This window comes from Eptesicus fuscus, chromosome 23, assembly GCF_027574615.1.
Source record: "Eptesicus fuscus isolate TK198812 chromosome 23, DD_ASM_mEF_20220401, whole genome shotgun sequence".
NCBI lineage: Eukaryota > Metazoa > Chordata > Mammalia > Chiroptera > Vespertilionidae > Eptesicus > Eptesicus fuscus.
The window spans coordinates 26256406-26277337 of record NC_072495.1 but is presented as its reverse complement, the minus strand read 5'-3'; the positions used below and the strand labels follow the sequence as shown (position 1 = coordinate 26277337).

General features: G+C 58.0%; 1 protein-coding gene and 6 gene segments (V, D, J or C); all 7 read right to left on the bottom strand.

The window, feature by feature from the left end:
• The window catches only part of LOC129148168 (immunoglobulin lambda-1 light chain-like), a 5439-nt gene extending 3524 nt beyond the window's left edge, over window positions 1-1915 (bottom strand). Inside the window, exons 1-2 of the mRNA XM_054712860.1 lie at window positions 1870-1915; window positions 1493-1786 (exon numbers count right to left, since the gene is read on the bottom strand). Of these exons, the coding sequence (XP_054568835.1) occupies window positions 1493-1786; window positions 1870-1915 (340 nt within the window). The remainder of the gene's footprint in view (window positions 1-1492; window positions 1787-1869) is intronic.
• A 2647-nt stretch (window positions 1916-4562) lies between these two features.
• LOC129148167 (immunoglobulin lambda variable 5-39-like) lies at window positions 4563-5113 on the bottom strand. The segment is given in 2 exon segments: window positions 4563-4966; window positions 5068-5113. Coding segments are annotated over 2 exon segments (450 nt in total).
• A 2957-nt stretch (window positions 5114-8070) lies between these two features.
• On the bottom strand, window positions 8071-8899 carry LOC129148166 (immunoglobulin lambda variable 1-40-like). The segment is given in 4 exon segments: window positions 8071-8112; window positions 8332-8558; window positions 8640-8744; window positions 8854-8899. Coding segments are annotated over 4 exon segments (420 nt in total).
• Window positions 8900-9823: 924 nt separating this feature from the next.
• On the bottom strand, window positions 9824-10374 carry LOC129148165 (immunoglobulin lambda variable 5-39-like). The segment is given in 2 exon segments: window positions 9824-10227; window positions 10329-10374. Coding segments are annotated over 2 exon segments (450 nt in total).
• A 3751-nt stretch (window positions 10375-14125) lies between these two features.
• On the bottom strand, window positions 14126-15104 carry LOC129148164 (probable non-functional immunoglobulin lambda variable 5-48). The segment is given in 3 exon segments: window positions 14126-14175; window positions 14595-14957; window positions 15059-15104. Coding segments are annotated over 3 exon segments (459 nt in total).
• Window positions 15105-17350: 2246 nt separating this feature from the next.
• Window positions 17351-18004, bottom strand: LOC129148163 (immunoglobulin lambda variable 5-39-like). The segment is given in 3 exon segments: window positions 17351-17428; window positions 17505-17857; window positions 17959-18004. Coding segments are annotated over 3 exon segments (477 nt in total).
• Window positions 18005-19212: 1208 nt separating this feature from the next.
• Window positions 19213-20359, bottom strand: LOC129148162 (immunoglobulin lambda variable 5-37-like). The segment is given in 4 exon segments: window positions 19213-19275; window positions 19374-19540; window positions 19898-20212; window positions 20314-20359. Coding segments are annotated over 4 exon segments (591 nt in total).
• Window positions 20360-20932: the final 573 nt, after the last annotated feature.

Genomic DNA, 20932 nt, shown 5'->3' with positions numbered 1-20932 from the left:
CGCTCCAAGGAGAGGGGGGCAGCGTCTCCATGGCAGCCATGAGCCTGCTTCCCAGGTCCTCCCTCTGGGACAGGGAGGCCAGGCTGTGGGGTTGGTGCTGCTTTCTCACGTTCCTGGGAGAACTGGACCTCAGATCATGGTCCCCTGATGGGAGTGGCTGTGGCTTTTGTTGGACCTGAATGTGTCAGGACAGTGGGGAGGTCAGGGGTCAGAGCTGGTCATGGTGAGGCAGGAGCTACCTTGTGGGTTTCCCTGATCAGTTTCCAGACCCAAATGCACTAGTGATGAGGGTGGGGCAGAGGGAGGTCCAGGGGGCCCCTTAGGGTTCCCTCCTGTCTCTGTTTGCTCTGATCTGGACCCACACCGCCCAGCCACGGGGTCAGCAGGCCCTCATTCCCAGGAAGGCCCCGGGTAGGTGCTGTCTGGTCTCTTTCCAGCATCTGGAGGCTCCGTCAAACCTTGACATAATCTCAGCTTGGGCTTCGGTCCCCAACTCTGTCCTCACAGCTAAGCCCCACGGGACACACGCCCATTCCTCAGGGTGTCTGTGGGAACCTGCTCTGGGGCAGAGGGGCCCAGTTTAGGAAGACACGGGTGCTGTGACCTCCCTACAGGGTATCAACCTCCAGCCTCACACAGGTGTGAAGGGAAGACGGGCAAAAAATTCAGCTGCGATGGATGCCCCAACTCTGCTTTAAAGTGGCTCCATTGCTACTCTTGTTATACTATACTAGTGGCCTGGTGCATGAAATTTGTACACATTAAAAGGGAATTAATTAGAGGAAATATATTAATGTGGCAATTTGCCCTTTATAATAGAAGTGTCAGAGATGAAAGAAAATTAGAAAAATGTATATGAAAATCTTCCTCCTGTCAGAGTCTGGGGCACACTGAAAGATCCAAAGTCAAATCCCCGGACACCCACAGTGCCTCAAAATAATGCAAGACCCAGACCCAGCCAGCCCCATCCCCTTTGGGTGAAATCCACACCTGGCCGGCCACACCCTCGTCAATCCCCACCAGGTGGGGGATGCAGCCTCAGGTCCCTGCTGATTGCTCGTTAAGGCTTGTTATGGGAACGGGGCCTCAGCTGTGGGCCCAGCCATCTTGACTGTTAAGGTGTGACGGGCAATTTGCATATTACCTTCTAATTAGATAAGATTGTTCAGTTTTATCTTGATTACTAAATGCTGGCCAAGTGAAATTCAGACTTGACGGTGAGTGTGAGTGTGAGTGTGACTTTTCCTTTTGCTGCTCCTGTCCATTTCCTGTAAAACTGTTGATTATATTGGCTCTTGTTTTCATAAAACGATCACAGCCGAGAATAACTGATGAGATTGCCTGGTCTGGGCCTCAGAGAACAACTTCAGAGCCCACACCAGCTGGACGCAGCCCTGTGCACAGCAGACGGGGCCCCAGAAGCAGAGGGTGCACTGAGCTTGTGTTTGTGCCTCACGTCCCCACCGACACCTGTCACTGTGGGGATGGCTGCTGAACCACAGAGCGCAGTAGTACTCGGCCTCGTCCTCAGGCTGCGCCCCTGCCAGGGTCAGGGCAGCTTTGCCCCCTTGGATGGAGCCTGAGAAACGGGCTGGGGTCCAGGAGAATTTCTTGTTTGTGTCATAAATCAGAGCCGTGGGGGCCTGGCCAGACTTCTGCTGGATCCAGTGTGGATAGTGACCATTGGTGACAGCCCCTGTGCTGGAGCCACAGGTGAGAGTGACGGTCACACCTGGGGACACGGTCGCTGAGGGCTCCTGAGTGACCACAGCCTGAGACCTGGACCCTGAAACAAAACAGACACAATCAGGAATGAAGAATGAAGGCAGAGGGACCCCCCACAGGCTGGTCTCTGAAATGGCCCTGAACCTGGGCAGAGAGCGAGGAGGAGGGGGAGGAGGGGAGTCCAGCTCATGGTGGAGACGTTCCAAGGTGCCTGGGTCTCTGGCACGTGCTGGGCTCGGTGTCCCTTTATCTCCTCCCGGCCTCCTGGGTAGAGGGGTGTTTGCTGGTCATTATGCAAATGTGAGCCCACAGGACCCTCCTGCTCTGGGTCCTGGGCCCCGTTGGCAGCTTCACTGTGAGGAGGAGGCAGGGGAGGCTGTGGGCTCTGAGTCTGTCCCTTGAGGGGAAGCACCTGCTGTCACCTCACACCCAGGCCAGGAGCATGGGCGCAGGGCCCACTCAGTTAGAACCATTAGAGTTGGCTTCAGGCCTGGCAGCTCTGAGAAGGTCCACAGCGCCCCCTGGTGACGGCCTAGGGAATAGTCCTGGTGGTGGGAACTACAGAAGGAATGAGTGATGGCCACTTCAAACCAACAAACAAATAAACCAGGTGTTTCCTCCTTCTGACGCCCTGCAGAGAGGTCCCCTGTTCCCCCTGGTTTAGCTTTTGGTTCTGTAACTGCCCTTTGGCTGTGCTCACAGAGTCCATCACATCCTGGTTCTCCTCTTCCCTTTGGACTGAGAAGCGTGTGCTGCTCCCGGATGGACTGGAGGATGGCGTCCTCATTCTATCCGCCCAGCATCCCTCCTCTGGGTGCCTCAGGGGTGGTGTCCGTAGATTCTCTTTTCTCCTTCACGTGTTTAACTTCCTGGGTCCTGACATTCCGAGGGGGAATTTATACAGATTCCCAGACATTTTGAAGATGCTGTGAGGAGCCTCTGGGTCCCTTTTATTCTACCTTTTATAAAAAAAGAAAATTTTTGTTGATTTCAGAGAGGAAGGGAGAGGAAGACGAATATAGGAACATCAATGATGAGAGAGAATCATTGATCGGCAGCCTCCTGCACACCCCTGACAGGGGATGGAGCCTGCAATCCCGGGCATGTGCCTTGACCAGAATCAAACCCGGAACCCTTCAGTCCATAGGCCGAGACTCTATTTTCTGAGCCCAACCAGCCAGGACTCTCGGTCACATTTTAGAAAACGGGTGCAGGGTGAGCTGGTCCTGCAGGAGAGGAGGGCAGGTGCCCCTCAGCCGCCCCAGGGCTGGCAGCTCTTTGTGGCAGCGGGTTTATTAAATCACGTGACAGCGGTAGGCAGACTCCTCCTAAGGTCAGACACCAGCGGGGGTCACAGAGGCCGTGTGGGCCAACAGGCGGAGCTCAGTGGTTGAGCATTGACCTAGGAACCAGGAGGTCATGGTTTGATTCCTGGTCAGAGCACAAGCCCCGGTTGTAGGCTCCATTCCCAGTGTGGGGCGTGCAGGAGGCAGCCGATCAATGATTCTCTCTCCTCATTGGAGTTTCTCTCTCTCTCTCACTCTTTCTTCCTTTCTGAAATAAAAAAATATATATTTAAACAATATCCTATATAATAAAAGGGTCATATGTTAATTAGGTAGACCAGAAGTCATTCCAGATGTCCTTCCGGACCTCCCAGCTCCTCAGGGCGGGTGACTTGGGCTGAGGAGGAAGCAGCTGCTGGGGCCGGAGGGAAGCCAGGCGCCCGGGCACCTGGAGGCGGCGGCCAGGAGCAAACCCGGGTCCTGGGTGCCAGGGGATGCTGGTGCTCGCAGCCAGGGGAAGGAAGGCCGACTCTTGCACAAATTCTGAGCATGGGCCTCTAGTATATGAATATTAAAGAAAAGGACGCCATGGGCACAAATGAAGAGCCACTGAAGAGGGCTGACCCGGGGACTGTCCATCACCTGTGTCCTAGGTCACAAGGTCGGGTAGAGCTCTGCCTGGGAGCTGTGGGGACCGTTGCTATGGGAACAGTCAGTGTGTCTGTTGACCCAGGTTCAGGAGAAGGTGACCTGGGATCGGGGCTCATCAACAGCTTCCCAGCGGCAGTGACACAGGCACCTGTTGGGAGGTCCTGCTCCCCAAGTCCCACAGCCACCCACACCCTTGTGGTTGGAAAGCCCCCGTGGGTGAGAGGAGAGACACAGTCAGAGCCTGAGGCTCAGGGAACCCCACTCCCGGGAGCCCCAGGGCCTGAGTGGCGGCGGCTGTAAGAGCGTCTCCCCCAGAGACCCAGGCGCCCGCATCCTTCCTGGAGCAGCTCAGCATTCCCCAGCCACAGTCCAGCTGCTCCCCCATCGACACCCAAAGAGGATTTCCTGGGCTCAGGGACCCCTTTCCCTGTGACAGCCCCTCTCCCCTGATGGCACTGAAGGTCAGGTCCCAGCATGGTGACCCCAGCCCTGGGCCTGGGCTTCCTCCTGGGCCTGAGGCCCCCCCGCCCCTCGCAGCTGAGGGCCTGGTCCGTGTGCACAGGGCTGGGCAGGAGCCTGGGGCGCAGGAGCGGGGAGTGAGGGGTCACTGCTCTGACCTCTGGGCCTCGGAGTTCCTGCTCCGGGGACGGACTGCCTGCTGGGAGGGTCCTGGGCTCTGGGAACAGGTTACAAAGCTGTTTCCTTATTTCACGTCAGAAACAGCCATCGCCCGGGACCTGGTCTATGACCCATGGATGACAGGCCCCCTCTCAGGGACGGACTGACCAGTGAGTGTTGGTGCTGGTTCTGTGTTTCTGAGACTCAGAGACATGGGATCGAACATGGAAAGTGACCCATTAGGAACAGAAGGTTCTTCCCCGTGTAGTTTGCACAGGGAAGTTATGTTAACAGGGTCAGATGCTGTGAAATAAGACTCTGGGAGGGCGAGGTTTTTGTCCCACTTCCCCATCTGAGTGTGTCACTGTGGGAAGCACTACTGTGCCAGATCGCACAGTAATAGTCAGCCTCGTCCTCAGGCTGCAGCCCCGAGATGAGCAGGAGCCCCGCATTGGCCGAGGTGTCTTTGGATCCAGAGAAGCGGCTGGGGACCCCGGAGCCCAAACTTGTACTTGAGCCTTGGTACAGGAGATACCGGGGAGGGCTCCCTGGCTTCTGCTGGTACCACCATATACCATAGCTGCCAACATTGAAGCCACTGCTCAGGGTGCAGGTGAGTCTGGCTGTGGCTCCCGGAGATGCAGAGAGGGAGGGCGGCTGGGTCAGCACAGGCTGGGAGAGGGACCCTGCAGACACAGACACTGGTCAGTGAGGGGCAGGGACCAGGGGCCGGTTCCCAGGAGACTGAGCAGGAAGGGAAGAAGCCTGGTCCCAGGCCTGGCCCTACCTGTGCAGAGAGAGAGGAGCGCGAGGAGCAGAGGAGTCCAGGCCATGGTGCTCACAGCCCTGAGCCCACAGTGGGGCTGGGCTGCCCAGGCCTCCTTTTCTCCCCACCCTCTGCCAGAGGAGGGGCTGCCATGCAAATGGGGTCCCTCCAGGGACTGCCCAGCCCCTCCCTGGGCACTGGGGCTGGAGCTCAGCTCACACCCCAGACTGAGGGGCATGGAGGTGGGCTCCCCCTTGGGGGCCCTGGGAGGAAGCACCTGCTGAGACCACACAGAGGCTATTGCTCAGGGGGCGCTGCCTGCACAGAGCCAGCTGGTCCCCATCAGGGCCCACAGGGCCCAGCCCCCAGGCCCAGGCTCCTGTGAGTGGAAAGTCCTCAGTGAGCAGCTGTGTGGGGGCCACAGGGCGATCCCACAGCGCCCCCTGCTGGCCACAGGACACACTATGTCGCCCTGGTCCAAAGCCCTGAGGCCCAGCTGGTGTCTGCAGCTCCCCAGGTCACTGTCCCTGTTGCCACCTCCTGGTCTGACTGGCACAGACGCTGGTGCTCACTCCAGCGTCTCACTCCTGGGCCCAGCTGTGGGAGATGCCACCATGGAGGTAACCGAGAGGTGAAGGTCTGGGGACAGTTAGAAATGCTGCCTCCCATGTTCATAAAGAGTGAGCTGTGACCGAGACCTCACGTGAGATGTTATAGTGCTGAGGGTCCTAAGGGTGTTGGGGATGGAGAAGGGACATGAGCTTGGGACACACCCTGGGCTTCACCTCATTCACAGATGGAGCGGCTCCTGAAACGCATGTCACTCATGAAGCCTGTCTCTGTGGATGCGCTCATCCCTCTGATGAAGGGAGTGCTGGCTGATAACACAGTGTCTTCTGGGCATTCCCCATTGGGATGCGGTGGGCGTGGCTTTAGGGTGGGCGTGGCTTTGGGGAGAGCAATCTCTTCCTGGTCCCCATGCAATTGCCACACAAAGAGCTGAGGACATTGAGTGCCTGTGTGGGTGGGACATCGGGAGATCGATGGAGGGAAAAGCCACACAGGAAACCAACAATGCCTGTTTGGGGGAATTTTGTGTGACTATCAGTCTGGCCCTTTAAGAACACAGCCATGGGATGGGGGTTGGACCTGAGACCCAGCCTTCCTGTCCAGGCCCCTGGAGAAAACGCTGGGGAAGCCCCAGAAGACCTTCCTTCTGGCTCAGGATGGACCCGCCTCAGAGCAGGGCCTGCACCCACCATAGTGTCCCACAGGCCCTCCTGCCCAAGGCTGCAGAGGGCGACCTGACCTTGGGGTGAGGACAGTGACCTTCCCTCCTCCAGGGACTCAGCTGTGCTCAGCTCTGTCTGTGCTGCCCCCGGGGAAGCTGCCAGAACCTGTGACCTCCTGCTGACCCGGGGTGTGGGTGGGAGGACAGCAAGGAGATGAGCTCCCAACTCATTTCTCTTGTGCTCACTGAACAAACACTCTGACCTGTGACGATGGTGATGGTGACAATTCAACCTGGAGTCAGCTCCTCCCGGGAGAGACTGGGAGCCCAGGAAGGGGCCTCATCCCCGGGGCTGTGCTGGGAGGAGGGCGGGGCCTGGGGGTGGGCTGGTCAGTGATGCTCAGCCTCATCCTCCAGCTCTGACCAGGGGCCTCTGCTGTAGCTGACACGGAGCCCAAAATGAGAACCAACATTCCTTTCTTTTTTTAAGTGTATTTTTATTGATGTCAGAGAGGAAGGAAGAGGCAGAGAGAGAAAGAAGCATCAATGATGAGACAGGATCATCGATGGGCTGCCTCGTGGACGCCCCCTACTGGGGATCAAGCATGTAACCAGGGTCTGTGCCCTGACCCAGAATACAACCCTCACCTCCTGGTTCATAGGTTGATGCTCCACCTCTGAGCCACACTGGCCGGGCAGAACCCCCATGTCCTGAGGATGTGGCTGGGTCATTGGGTGCAGAGTGTTGATGACATGTCACCGGAGCTGAGGGATCCAAATGACCCCTTTCCACCCAGTGCTGCTGCCTCGGCCAGGGCAGAGGCCTTGCTGTGTGTCCTGGGCCCCGGTCCCTGGAGGAGGAGGAGGAGGAGCAGGGGACATGCAGGGACCCGTGTGCACAGCAGGGTCCAGACTCCAGGGCGTGGGGAGCTCTGTGCATGAGCAGAGCATCCGGGAGCCTTTCCCTGGGTCGTGTTTAATCCTGAGGACAAGGGGGACCCAGCACCTGATGGACACAACCGGACACCCTGGTCCTTCGGCCCCGGAGCTCAGGCCTGGCGGCCTCGCCTCCATCATCACATCCCCCAGCCAGACGTATCCGCAGGAGCTCATGTGCATGTGGCCACAGAGAGGATATTGTTATGTTTACATGTGGACAGTTCCTGCTGTCACACAGAATACACGTCACTTCCACACTAGAGTCCCGGGGCATGAAAATTCATGCACTGAGGGGAGTCCCTCAGCCCGGCCCGGCCCCTTTCACAGTCCGGAACCCTTCAGGGCGGGAGGTGACTGGCGATTAGCGGAAGGAGATGCCCCCTCACACTTCAGATGTTGCCACTGCTGGCAGCACAAGCCTCGGCCGGCCCTGGTTACCTGAGGCTGAGGCCTTCCTGGGCGGCGGGGTGGCCACCATCTGATGCTTGCCTGTGGCTTGGCAGGTCCTGGGCAGCTGGAAGGCTGAGGGGACTGGGCGTCGCCATCTAGTTACAGTGGGCGCTGCCATCTTGAAGAGGGTGGCAGTCATTTAGCATGTTCCCTCCTAATGCCTGTGGGCGCCGTCATTCTTGAGGGCAAGGCAGCCATTTAGCTTATTCCCTCCTTATTGGCTGTGGGCGCCGCCATCTTTGCAAAAGTATCAGGGTCAATTAGCATATTCCCTCTTCATTACATAGGATAATATGTTGGATTTTAATGCAAATTTCAGATTTGAGCACTCAGACCCCCATCCTACCTCAGTCTCTCCTTTACTCAGAGCTCAGCTTGGCCTGAATGGATCTGATTCCACCTCCTCACATGTCTCCATGGGAACCGTTATCCCTGAGGAATGTTCCCTGTGAGAAAGTGAGCATGGCAAACATGACATGAGCCAAAAATCCATGGAAACGCTGACCTGACGTCAGAGCTGTGACACTGTCAGGACCTCGGGTCCAAGGATGACCCGGTGTCGGATGGACACCGACCAGCACTGTCAGGGCTGAGCCAGAACTGGGCAGAGCCGCCAGCAGGGCCCAGGTCAGGCCAGGAGAGCAGAGAGGAGGTTTTTGTCTCACTTCCCTGTGGGTCTGGACCACTGTGTAACAGTTACAGCCTTTGTCCCTTGTGCGACAGTAATAGTCGGCCTCGTCCTCAGGCTGCAGCCCCGAGATGGTCAGGGAGGCTGAGTTGCCAGACGTGGAGCCAGAGAATCGGTCAGGGACCCCAGAGGGTCGTTTGCGGTTATCATAGATGAGGAGTTTGGGTTCCCTTCCAGGGAGCTGCTGGTACCAGTGCACATTGTAACTGTCCACACAGACTTCCTCACAGATATCACCATCATCATCACCATCATCATCACAAACACCATCACTACCATGATATTTGTAACCAATTTTGGAGCAGGTTCCAGTGCAGGAGATGGTGACCCTCTGGCCCAGGGCCCGAGACACTGAGGACGGCTGAGTCAGCACAGGCTGGGCCCAGGATCCTGGAAGAGGGGGGACACAGAGAGGGTGAGTCTGGGTGTAGAGACAAGAGGAGGAAGCAGGGCCCATGTGTCTTCCCAAGGCCCCTTCCCCTGTCCCCTATCCAGTCACCTGTGCAGTGAGCCAGGAGGGTGAGGAGGAGAGGGGCCCAGGCCATGGTGGAGGTCATCCCTGAGTCCTGCCTCCTGTGCCCCACAGCTGAAGCAGAGCTCCCCACATCTCTCCCTTCCCCTCTTCATAGTCTGCGGGAGGGAGGGCCCCCTCATGCAAATGAGACCCCCTGGTTTTGATCCCTCCCTGGGCCCTGGGTGGGTCCCGGTGCCTGAGGATGGCAGGCTGGGGTCAGGGGTGGGGCTGTGCGGGGCCCAGGGGGAGGCAAGGTCACAGCTGTGAGCCCTGAGCACAGGGCACCAGGCTGGGCCAGGGAACAGGTTGCAGCTCTGATGAGCCCAGCCCTTCAGCAGCGGCCCCTGCGCGCCCCCTGGTGGCCAGGCCTGGACGCACCACTGTGTCCCCTGCTGACTAAGGCCCAGGAGGGACAGGTCCTGCCTCCCCACTGCTCTGTGCACTGACCCCCTGGCTCAGGGCATCCAGGTGCCCCCTGAGGTGGCCTCCCCGTCCCCTCAGGACAATTCCTCTGCTCCACTCTGCCTCCTCCTGTGGGTCGGGGTCCGTCTCCCTGGCTGTTCATGGTCAGACCTGAGCTGGTGTCACTAATGGAACTTTCTTCCCAGGATCACCGCAGGCCTCCATTTCCCTGTGACAGCCCCTCTCCCCTGATGGCACTGAAGGTCAGGCTCCCAGCAGAGGTGACGCCAGCCCTGAGCCTGGGCTTCCTCCTGGGAGGGTCCTGGGCTCTGGGAACAGGTTACAAAGCTGTTTCCTTATTTCACGTCAGAAACAGCCATCGCCCGGGACCTGGTCTGTGACCCATGGATGACAGGCCACCGTTTAGGGACGTAATGACCAGTGAGTGTTAGTGCTGGTTCTGTGTTTCTGAGACTCAGAGACATGGGATCAAACACGGAAAGTGACCCATTAGGAACCAAAAGGTTCTTCCCCGTGTAGTTTGCACAGGAAGTTATGTTAACAGGGTCAGACGTTGTGAAATAAGACTCTGGGAGGGCGAGGTTTTTGTCCCACTTCCCCATCTGAGTGTGTCACTGTGGGAAGCACCACTGTGCCAGATCGCACAGTAATAGTCAGCCTCGTCCTCAGGCTGCAGCCCCGAGATGAGCAGGAGCCCCGCATTGGCCGAGGCGTCTTTGGATCCAGAGAAGCGGCTGGGGACCCCGGAGCCCAAACTGGTACTTGTGTGGTAGCTCAGGAGGTACCGGGGACGGCTCCCTGGCTTCTGCTGGTACCAGTATATGTAGTAGCTGCCAACACTGATGTCACTGCTCAGGGTGCAGGTGAGTCTGGCTGTGGCTCCCGGAGATGCAGAGAGGGAGGACGGCTGGGTCAGCACAGGCTGGGAGAGGGACCCTGCAGACACAGACACTGGTCAGTGATGGGCAGGGACCAGGGGCAGGTTCCCAGGACACTGAGCAGGAAGGGAAGAAGCCTGGTCCCAGGCCTGGCCCTACCTGTGCAGAGAGAGAGGAGCGCGAGGAGCAGAGGAGTCCAGGCCATGGTGCTCACAGCCCTGAGCCCACAGTGGGGCTGGGCTGCCCAGACCTCCTTTTCTCCCCACCCTCTGCCAGAGGAGGGGCTGCCATGCAAATGGGGGTCCCTCCAGGGACTGCCCAGCCCCTCCCTGGGCCCTGGGGCTGGAGCTCAGCTCACACCACAGACTGAGGGGCATGGAGGTGGGCTCAGCCCTTGGAGGCCCTGAGAGGAAGCACCTGCTGAGACAGCACATCACTGAGCACAGGCCCAGCCACAGGCCCAGGCTCCTATTAGTTAAGGTCCTTAATGTGCAGCTGCATTGGGGCCACAGGGCGGTCCCACAGCACCCCCTGCTGGTGGCAGCACACACCTGCCCTTGGCCCAAAGCCCTGAGAGCCCAGCTGGCTCTGCAGCTCAGAGGGGACTGTCTCTGGCCACACACCCTGGCCGGGTCCCAGGTCCTGTGACCTGATGCCCTGTAGCACTCCCTGCAGCCTCACTCCCAGGAGGAGTCCTGTCTGTGGGAGGCGCCATCAGGCACACAAAGGACAGATGGATGTGGTTTCCCCTCCAGTGAAGATGGTGCACAAGTGAGTGCACAGGGACCCTCATGTCCCACGTCACAGCCCAGGGACACCTCCATCTGGTGACCAGGACTCAGAGGGCTGTTCAGGGAATTTCCCGGGAACACACTCAAGACCAAGGTCATAGGAGTACGTTTCACCAGACCTTCCACGTCATGAGGTTCACATGCAGGTTCACAGAGATCTGATGTGACTGACGCATAAGCATCATGGCATTTGCAGGCCTCACACTGGCCAGTGGGAGGTGTCACAGCTCATTCATTCAGGAATTGGCTTTTATCACGTGTTTGGTGATCTGCATATCTGTATCCTGTGTTTCTTGCTAAGATTTTCTTAGTTGTCCTATAATGTTTTTAGGTCTATAGATATTAAAAGGTAATATGCTAATTAGCCCGGACGCCATAACAGTCATGACCAGTCACGGGGAGGCTTCAGGCACAGGTGAGGTGCGGCGCGGACCCTGACAGGGGGCCTTGGTCTGCTCCAGCCACGGCGCACCAGCAGTCCTGCCTCTGAGTGTGAGCTGCATAGGAAACACCTCTTCTGACCGCTCATGGGCTAAGCTCCCCGTCCACCACTCGCAGTGTTCTTGGTAACTTGGGTAATAAGAATCCAAGAAGGTGATCTAAGCTTATTCCACCTCACTCCTGGAGGGAAAAACGAAGGACCGCTGCTGGAGGGGCTAAGGAATGTCATATCCTGCCCTAGCCGGTTTGGCTCAGTGAATACAGCCTCAGCCTGAGGACCACAGGATCGGGTTTGATTCTGATCAAGGGCATGTACCTAGGTTGCAGGCTCCTCCCGGGCCAGGGCCCAGGTCAGGACTCATGCAGGAGGCAATCCATCGAAGTGTCCCTCTCACATTCATGTTTCTGTCTTTCTTTCCCTCTCTATTCCATGCTCTCTAAATATCAATGGAAACATATCCTCAGGTAAGGATACAAAAAAGAAAGAAAGAAAGAAAGAAAGAAAGAAAGAAAGAAAGAAAGAAAGAAAGAAAGAAAGAAAGAAAGAAAAGGCATATCCTATGAAAGAGATATCTTGAAAATGCTTAAAGAAAGTTCATTTTTTCATGGTGTGGGGACTGGAGTCCATGTTGATGAAAACACCTTGTTGGCTGAGGCGGCTGGCAGTGGCAGCAGCAGCAGCGGGGTGATGGGGGTGACACCTTCCCCTGATCAGCCGGTCACCTCCCAGGGAGGGAGGCCAGATTGTGGCCGAGGCTCGTTCCCCACAGGGAGCAGGCCTAAGCTGTCAGTAGGTCATCCCCTGAGGGCTCCTGGACTGTGAGAGGGGAAAGGCTGGACTGAGAAATCCCCCTCCAGTGAATGAATTTTGTGCACCAGGCCTCTAGTTTTAAATAAAACTTTACCTACCTGCACTTTCTGACTCATTGTCCTATTTTAGTGACAAATGTGAGATTGTGATGTGTGTGCAGACTCTGTGACTGTCTGGGCAGGTGAACGCAGAAACCATCACATCCTCACTGAATGGAAACCACAGCAGGAACTTGTCACTTTTCCCTGAAACCCTCACGTGAGGATGAACCCTGACCTATGACCTGAGGACCCTGAGGGAGAGAGGAGGTGAGGGAGGCAGCAGCAGAGGAGGGAGGAGGGGAGGGGGGTGTGACTGAGAGTCTGTGCTGGTTGGGACCCACCTTCTGTGGGTTTGTTCAGAGAAGGAGAAGGCTGTGTCCATGACCAGGGTGAACACTCACATGTCAGATGGGATGGGTCAGGAGGAACACAGGGTCACACACATGACATGAATGTGTGGGGGAGCATGGCTGTCTGGGTGACCATGTGTAGTTGCAGACACAGGATGTGAGATGACAGGAAACACACGCTGGTCTCGGCCCCTGGCCCTGGCACAGGCTCCTGAGACCCTTGTCACTCCCTGGGGGACTGGCGGGCCTGTTGCTGATGAGGGGACGCTGGGTGGGCTCCTGGGTGAGGACGGGCCACTGGAGAGGCCGGGACGATTAGAAGCTTGGGAGCCCCTCACCAGTCTCCGATTCCCTTAAAGGTCCAGTTAACAAATTAATTGAAACCAAAGTAGGAATTATGGGAACCCTCAGTCTATAGCCCAGAAGTTGTGTGAATCCTGGGACCTCCCAGCTGTGATTGGCACCTGACCTGCGGGCAGTCAGGGGGACTGGCCCTTTAACTGCGGGTCTGACACGTCTCTGGGCAGAGGGTGTGAGCACTGAGTGCTGTTGGGGGACATCAGCTGGTGTCAGAGAACTGCTGTCGGGAAGCCACTCCCCACACATTGGGGACCAGAAGGGTCAGGAGGGAAGAGCTCTGGGTGAGGAGCAGACAACACACAACAGGAGGACAGAAGGGGATTTTTATTGACAAATATTCACGCAGTGCTGACCGCGTGGCTCAGTGGATAAAGCGTTGGCCTGCAGATTGAAGGGTCCCAGGTTCAATTCCAGTCAAGGGTAGTAAAAGATTAAATAGTGGGCCGGAGACCGTGGGATACCAGGATACAGGCTTTATTGGAGATCACCCTGCCGGGCCGTCTTCCAGAAGGGAAAAGGGCCGGGCCGGGGGTGAGAGCACCTTTTGAGGGGAGGAAGGAGGGGTCGGGGCTTAGGGTACTCAGCCCACGCTGATTGGTGGTTTCATGTGAGGTACATGGTTAGGGGCCTAGGGATTTAGGAATTGGGGGCTTAGGGTACATGGCAGCAGCTGATTGGTGGTTCAATGTACAGTCCATATAAGGTGTTCAGGAATGTCCGGCTGCAGGTGGAGTTTACGTCATGCTCCGTCCATCAGTTGGGGGAAGGGAGGATCTATCAGGTATGTGTAATGGTTACAGGCACATCCCGAGTAGGGTGTGTGCAGAAGGCAGCTGATCAATGTTTCTCATCCATGTTTCTAACTCTCTATTCCTCTCCCTTCCTCTCTGTAAAAAAATCAATAAAATATATTTTTTAAAAATAAACATATTAACTCAGTCCAGCCAGCATGTGTCAGTGTTAGAGCATCGACCTATGAACCAGGAGGTCACAGTTTGATTCCTGGTCAGGGCCCATGCCCAGTTTGTATTCTCAATCCCCAGGTGTTCAGGGGGCAGCTGATCAATGATTCTCATCCTTGGTGTTTCTATTTCCCTCTCAATCTCCCTTCCTCTGTGAAATCAATAAAAATATATTTTAAAAGTTTTTTACCTAAAAACATTCACTCAGTTTCCTCAGCTCTCAGTGTGCTCAGGACCACATGCAGTGTGGCTGTGGTGAGGATTAAACACTCATGTCCGGTAAGAACACAGTGAGCTCTCAGCAGGTGTCAGTCCTCAGGACAGTGAGGAGGGTATTGCTGATGTCAGTGGCATGCTCAGGGAGCCATAAGGACGAGGAGGATTCTGGGGTCCGGCTTCAGTCTGTCCAGACTCCAATGAAGATAAAGTGAAGCCAAATGATTATATTCCTTTTGTTAGACTTTCCCCTGACTCAAGGTGGTGGGCGGGGCTCCATGACCTCCCGTGTGCTCCTGGGACGCCTGTGCTGCTGCTCCATCGAGTGTGACCTCCCTCCTCCCGGGACACAGGTCCCTGCAGAGGAGCCCCCCTGACAGAGGCCCCACAGACGGTCCTCGCTGAAGGGAGGCTCAGAGCCACCACCTCGGGGGCAATGGGTTTTTGTCTCACTTCCTCGTCCTCTGAGACACTGTGGGTAACGGTTGCTGCTACCACTGCCCGGATCTGCAGCGCAGTAATAGTCAGCCTCGTCCTCAGGCTGCAGCCCCGAGATGAGCAGGAGCCCCGCATTGGCCGAGGCGTCTTTGGATCCAGAGAAGCGGCTGGGGACCCCGGAGCCCTGGTGCTTATTTGAGTCTGAGTAGAATCTCAGGAGATACCGGGGAGGGCTCCCTGGCTTCTGCTGGTACCAGCGTATATGGTAGCTGCCAACATTGTAGCCACTGCTCAGGGTGCAGGTGAGTCTGGCTGTGGCTCCCGGAGATGCAGAGAGGGAGGGCGGCTGGGTCACCATGAGCTGCTGGGAGAGGGACCCTGCAGACACAGACACTGGTCAGTGATGGGCAGGGACCAGGGGCAGGTTCCCAGGAGACTGAGCAGGAAGGGAAGAAGCCTGGTCCCAGGCCTGGCCCTACCTGTGCAGAGAGAGAGGAGCGCGAGGAGCAGAGGAGTCCAGGCCATGGTGCTCACAGCCCTGAGCCCACAGTGGGGCTGGGCTGCCCAGGCCTCCTTTTCTCCCCACCCTCTGCCAGAGGAGGGGCTGCCATGCAAATGGGGGTCCCTCCAGGGACTGCCCAGCCCCTCCCTGGGCCCTGGGGCTGGAGCTCAGCTCACACCCCAGACTGAGGGGCATGGAGGTGGGCACCCTTTTGGGGGCCCTGGGAGGAAGCACCTGCTGAGACCACACAGAGGCTATGGCTCAGGGGGCGCTGCCAGCACAGACACAGCTGGTCCCCATCAGGGCGCACAGGGCCCAGCCCCCAGGCCCAGGCTCCTGTGAGTGGAAAGTCCTCAGTGAGCAGCTGTGTGGGGGCCACAGGGCGATCCCACAGCGCCCCCTGCTGGCTACAGGACACACTACGTGGCCCTGGTCCAAAGCCCTGAGCCCAGCTGGTGTCTGCTGCTCCCCAGGTCACTGTCCCTGTTCCCACTTCCTGGTCTGACTGGCACAGACACTGGCGCTCACTGCAGTCCTGGGAGGTGCCAGCATGTATGTCACTGAGAGGTGATGGTCTGGGGACAGTTAGAAATGCTGCCTCACACGTTCATAAAGAGTGAGCTGTGACCCAGCCCTCATGTGAGATGTTATGGTGCTGAGGGTCCTAAGGGAGTTGGGGATGGAGAAGGGACATGAACTTGGGACTCACCCTGGGCCTCATCCCCATTCACAGATGGAGCGGCTCCTGAAACGCATGTCACTCATGAAGCCTGTCTCTGTGGATGCGCTCATCCCTCTGATGAAGGGGGTGCTGGCTGATAACCCAATGTCTTCAGGGCCTGGCTCTTTGTGATGAGGTGGGCGTGGCTTTAGGGTGGGCGTGGCTTTGAGGAGAGCAATCTCTTCCTGGTCCCCATGCAATTGCCACACAAAGAGCTGAGGACATTGAGTGCCTGTGTGGGTGGGACATCGGCAGATCGATGGAGGGAAAAACCACACAGGAAACCATCAATGCCTGTTTGGGGGCATTTTGTGTCACCATCAGTCTGGCCCTTTAAGAACACAGCCATGGGATGGGGGTTGGACCTGAGACCCAGCCTTCCTGTCCAGGCCCCTGGAGAAAACGCTGGGGAAGCCCCGGATGACCTTCCTTCTGGTTCAGGATGGACCCGCCTCAGAGCAGGGCCTGCACCCACCATAGTGTCCCTCAGACCCTCCCGCCCAAGGCTGCAGAGGGCGCTCCTGACCTTGGGGTGAGGACAGTGACCTGCCCTCCTCCAGGGACTCAGCTGTGCTCACCTGTCTGTCCTGCCCTCGGGGAAGGTTCCAGAACCTGTGACCTCCTGCTGACCCGGGGGTGTGGGTGGGAGGACAGCAAGGAGATGAGCTCCCAACTCATTTCTCTTGTGCTCACTGAGCAAACACTCTGACCTGTGACCATGGTGATGGTGACAATTCAACCTGGAGTCAGCTCCTCCCGGGAGAGACTGGGAGCCCAGGAAGGGCCTCATCCCCGGGGCTGTGCTGGGAGGAGGGCGGGGCCTGGGGGTGGGCTGGTCAGTGATGCTCAGCCTCGTCCTCCAGCTGTGACCCGGGGCCTCTGCTGTAGCTGACATGGAGCCCAAATGAGAACCAACATTCCTTTCTTTTATAATATATATGTTTATTGATGTCAGAGAGGAAGGAAGAGGCAGAGAGACAGAGAGAGAAACATCAACAATGAGAGAGGATAATAGATGGACTTCCTCAGGGCGTCCTGGGTGGCTGGGAGGCTGAGGAGACTGGGGGGCTCCAGATGCAAGCACGCGGCAAGGCCTGCCATCCCAACAGGGCTGAGGGGACTGTGCGCCGCCATCTTGTGTCTGTGGGTGCCGCCATCTTGAAGGGGGTGGCATTCATTTAGCATATTCCCTCCTAATGCCTGTGAGCTCCACCACTGTTGAGGTCAAGGAAGGCAATTAGCTTATTCCCTCCTTATTGGCTGTGGGCATCGCCATCTTTGCAAAACAATCAGGGTCAATTAGCATTGTCCCTCGCTATTAGACAGGATAGGATGTTGGTTTTTAATGCAAAATACAGATTTGAGCCCTCAGACCCAGATCCTACCTGTCACTCCTCCACACAGAGCTGAGCTTGGCCTGAATGGATCTGATTCCACCTCCTCACATGTCTCCATGGGAACCGTTATCCCTGAGGAATGTTCCCTGTGAGAACGTGAGCATGGCAAACAGGACATGAGCCACAAATCCTTGGAAACGATGACCTGACGTCAGAGCTGTGACACTGTCAGGACCACGGGTCCAAGGATGACCCGGTTCCGGACGGACACCGACCAGCACAGTCGGGGCTGAGTCAGAACTGGGCAGAGCCTCCAGCAGGGCCAAGGTCAGACCAGGAGAGCGGAGAGGAGGTTTTTGTCTCACTTCCCTGTGGGTCTGGACCACTGTGTAAGTTTCATAGCTGCTGTCCCATATGTTACAGTAATAGTCAGCCTCGTCCTCAGGCTGCAGCCCCGAGATGAGCAGGAGCCCCGCACTGGCCGAGGCGTCTTTGGATCCAGAGAAGCGGCTGGGGACCCCGGATACGTGGTACTTATCTGAGTCTGATTTATACCTCAGGAGAAATCTGGGAGGGCTCCCTGGCTTCTGCTGGAACCATCGTATATGGTAGGTGCCAATATTGTAGCCACTCCTCAGGGTGCAGGTGAGTCTGGCTGTGGCTCCCAGAGATGCGGAGAGGGAGGGCAGCTGGGTCAGCACAGGCTGGGAGAGGGACCCTGCAGACACAGACACTGGTCAGTGATGGGCAGGGACCAGGGGCAGGTTCCCAGGAGACTGAGCAGGAAGGGAATGAGCCTGGTCCCAGGCCTGGCCCTACCTGTGCAGAGAGAGAGGAGCGCGAGGAGCAGAGGAGTCCAGGCCATGGTGCTCACAGCCCTGAGCCCACAGTGGGGCTGGGCTGCCCAGGCCTCCTTTTCTCCCCACCCTCTGCCAGAGGAGGGGCTGCCATGCAAATGGGGGTCCCTCCAGGGACTGCCCAGCCCCTCCCTGGGCCCTGTGGCTGGAGCTCAGCTCACACCCCAGACTGAGGGGCATGGAGGTGGGCTCAACCCTTGGGGGCCCTGGGAGGAAGCACCAGCTGAGACCACACACAGGTGCCTGCTCAGGAGGCCCTGCCAGGCCACCCAGGACAGCAGGGAGCCCACAGAGCAGGTGCCTGTGTGGGAAGGTCTCCCTGAACAGCTGTGTGCTGATCACCTGCGGTCTCACAGCGCCCCCTGCTGGCGGGAGGACACACCCTCCCCTGCCCCAAAGCCCTGAGAGCCCAGCTGGCTGGGGGCTCCCCAGGTCTCTGTCCCTCTTCCCACCCCCACGGTCTGAGCCCAGACACTGCGATGGGATTCTCTGTGTTGATCCCGTAGCAGTGCACTCTCAGGGGTGCATCCGTGTGAGGTGCTTACACATTCACACACGACACGTGAGTGTGGTTTCCCTTCCAGTGAAGATGCTGCTCAATGAACACACAGTGAGCCTGTGTCCACGTCACAGGGGAGGGCGCTGCTCAGTGTGCGGAGCTCAGGGGGCTGTGCAGGTCGGTGACGGAGAGGAATTTTCCAGAAACACCCTCAGGGTCGTATTCAAAGGAGGACCATTCAGCAAACATTTCACACCAGGTGAGGCATGTAAGGTTTTCATGGGGATCTGATTGAGTTAGTGATTCATTAAAAAACCATAAACTGTTTGGTGGGCGTCACAGTTACCAATGGAGCCTGAAGCCCGTGGGTTTTTTAAATTTTAGGAAACGCCTTTGTATTCCGACATCTGTATGTTCTACGTTCTGTGTACCATGTTGTGTCCGTGTCCTCACATGTGCTCACAGTTGTAAACATTCCCTCCTGTGTCCGTACACATTCCCTCCTTTCAGGCAGAAGCTGAACGGGGATGGGGAGGAGCCGGCAGACGTGGGACGGACACTCTCACCCACACGCACGACGCGTCCCCCAGCAGCGGGTGAGCCCCTGAGGCGGGAGGAGGCCGTGTCCCCAGAGACCAGGCGCAGACATGGGGCCCGCACCCCTCCTGGCTCAGGGTCCAGGGAGGAGCAGCAGGGAGCTCCCAGGAGGAGGGGACGTCAGAGTTCAGCACTGAGGGGCGTGGACAGCGGCTGTTCCCAGGGACCCGTGGGCGCTGCAGCCTGAGACCCCGGGGCAGGGGCAGCAGGGACGGAGGGACCTCTCTGTGCACAAAGGCCTCAGCCGCTCCTACTGAGCATCCTGGACACAAGTCAATGACCCTGATAGAGACGCAGGTCCCCTCGTCGGGGTTCAGGCTGAAGTCACCCCAGAAGGTCCCCAGCTCAGACCCGAGCTTCAGGGCAAAGAGGCTCAGGTCCCCGCTGATGGGGAGGGGCTCCTGTGTGGTGTCAGCCTTGTGTCCAGGAAGAGGCTGCTGGGAGGCCTCTGAGGGGAGAGGGAGGAGGCCCCTCATGCTCCAGGGGCTGCCCTGGGACCTGGCCCGTGGGGGGTGGAGGGGGCGGGAGCTGTAGAAGCAGAGGCCACAGGCTGAGCCTGAGGGGCAGGTGCTGGGCGCCCCTCCTGGCAGGTGAGAAGGGCTCCTGGGACGCCTGTGCTGCTGCTCCATCGAGTGTGACCTCCCTCCTCCCGGGACACAGGTCCCTGCAGAGGAGCCCCCCTGACAGAGGCCCCACAGACGCTCCTCGCTGAAGGGAGGCTCAGAGCCACCGCCTCGGGGCCCAGGGGTTTTGGTCTCACTTCCTCGTCCTCTGAGACACTGTGCATGACTGTAGCTGCTCCCACTGCCAACAGGTGCAGCGCAGTAATAGTCAGCCTCGTCCTCAGGCTGCAGCCCCGAGATGAGCAGGAGCCCCGCATTGGCCGAGGCGTCTTTGGATCCAGAGAAGCGGCTGGGGACCCCGGAGCCCTGGTCCTTAATGAATTCTGAGTAGAATCTCAGGAGAAACCGGGGAGGGCTCCCTGGCTTCTGTTGGAACCAGATTATGTTGTAGCCGCCAACACTGAAGTCACTGCTCAGGGTGCAGGTGAGTCTGGCTGAGGTTCCCGGAGATGCAGAGAGGGAGGGCGGCTGGGTCAGCACAGGCTGGGAGAGGGACCCTGCAGACACAGACACTTGTCAGTGATGGGCAGGGACCAGGGGTAGGTTCCCAGGAGACTGAGCAGGAAGGGAAGAAGCCTGGTCCCAGGCCTGGCCCTACCTGTGCAGAGAGAGAGGAGCGCGAGGAGCAGAGGAGTCCAGGCCATGGTGCTCACAGCCCGTTCCCAGGACACAGAGCTGGGGCTGGGCTGCCCAGGCCTCTTAGGGCCTCCCTGGTCACAGACAGAGGCTGCTCATGCAAATGTGCCCCCACCCCTCCCTCTCCCCCAGGGGCGCTGACAGGGTCTGAGGTCCTTGAGCAGGGAGGGCAGCCTGGTGCACTGGTTTCCCCGTGGGTGGGGCTGGGAGGAAGCAGCTGCTGGAGGCGCACAGAGCCACGTGCAGGGGAGCCCACAGCCCCAGAGTGGACAGGCCTGCCCAGGCCTCACAGGAAGCCCTGAGCCAGCCCTGCTGCCTCCTGGAAGAGACCAGGCCCAGGCTAACCCCAGAGACGGTCTCACAGCGCCCCCTGCTGGTCGCAGGGGGAACCACCCCTGCCTTTAAGCCCCTCCAGCACCTCCCCTTCTCCTGTTCCCTTGACTCCTGTGCCTCCAACACCTGAGGGTCATCCCTCCTGGGACCAGGCAGGTGCGCGAAGGTCCTTCTCACGGTTCATGTAATAATTTAGAAATGCTCCGTGTGGTCTTTTTAATTGTGTGAATTGTGCAAGGACGAATGAC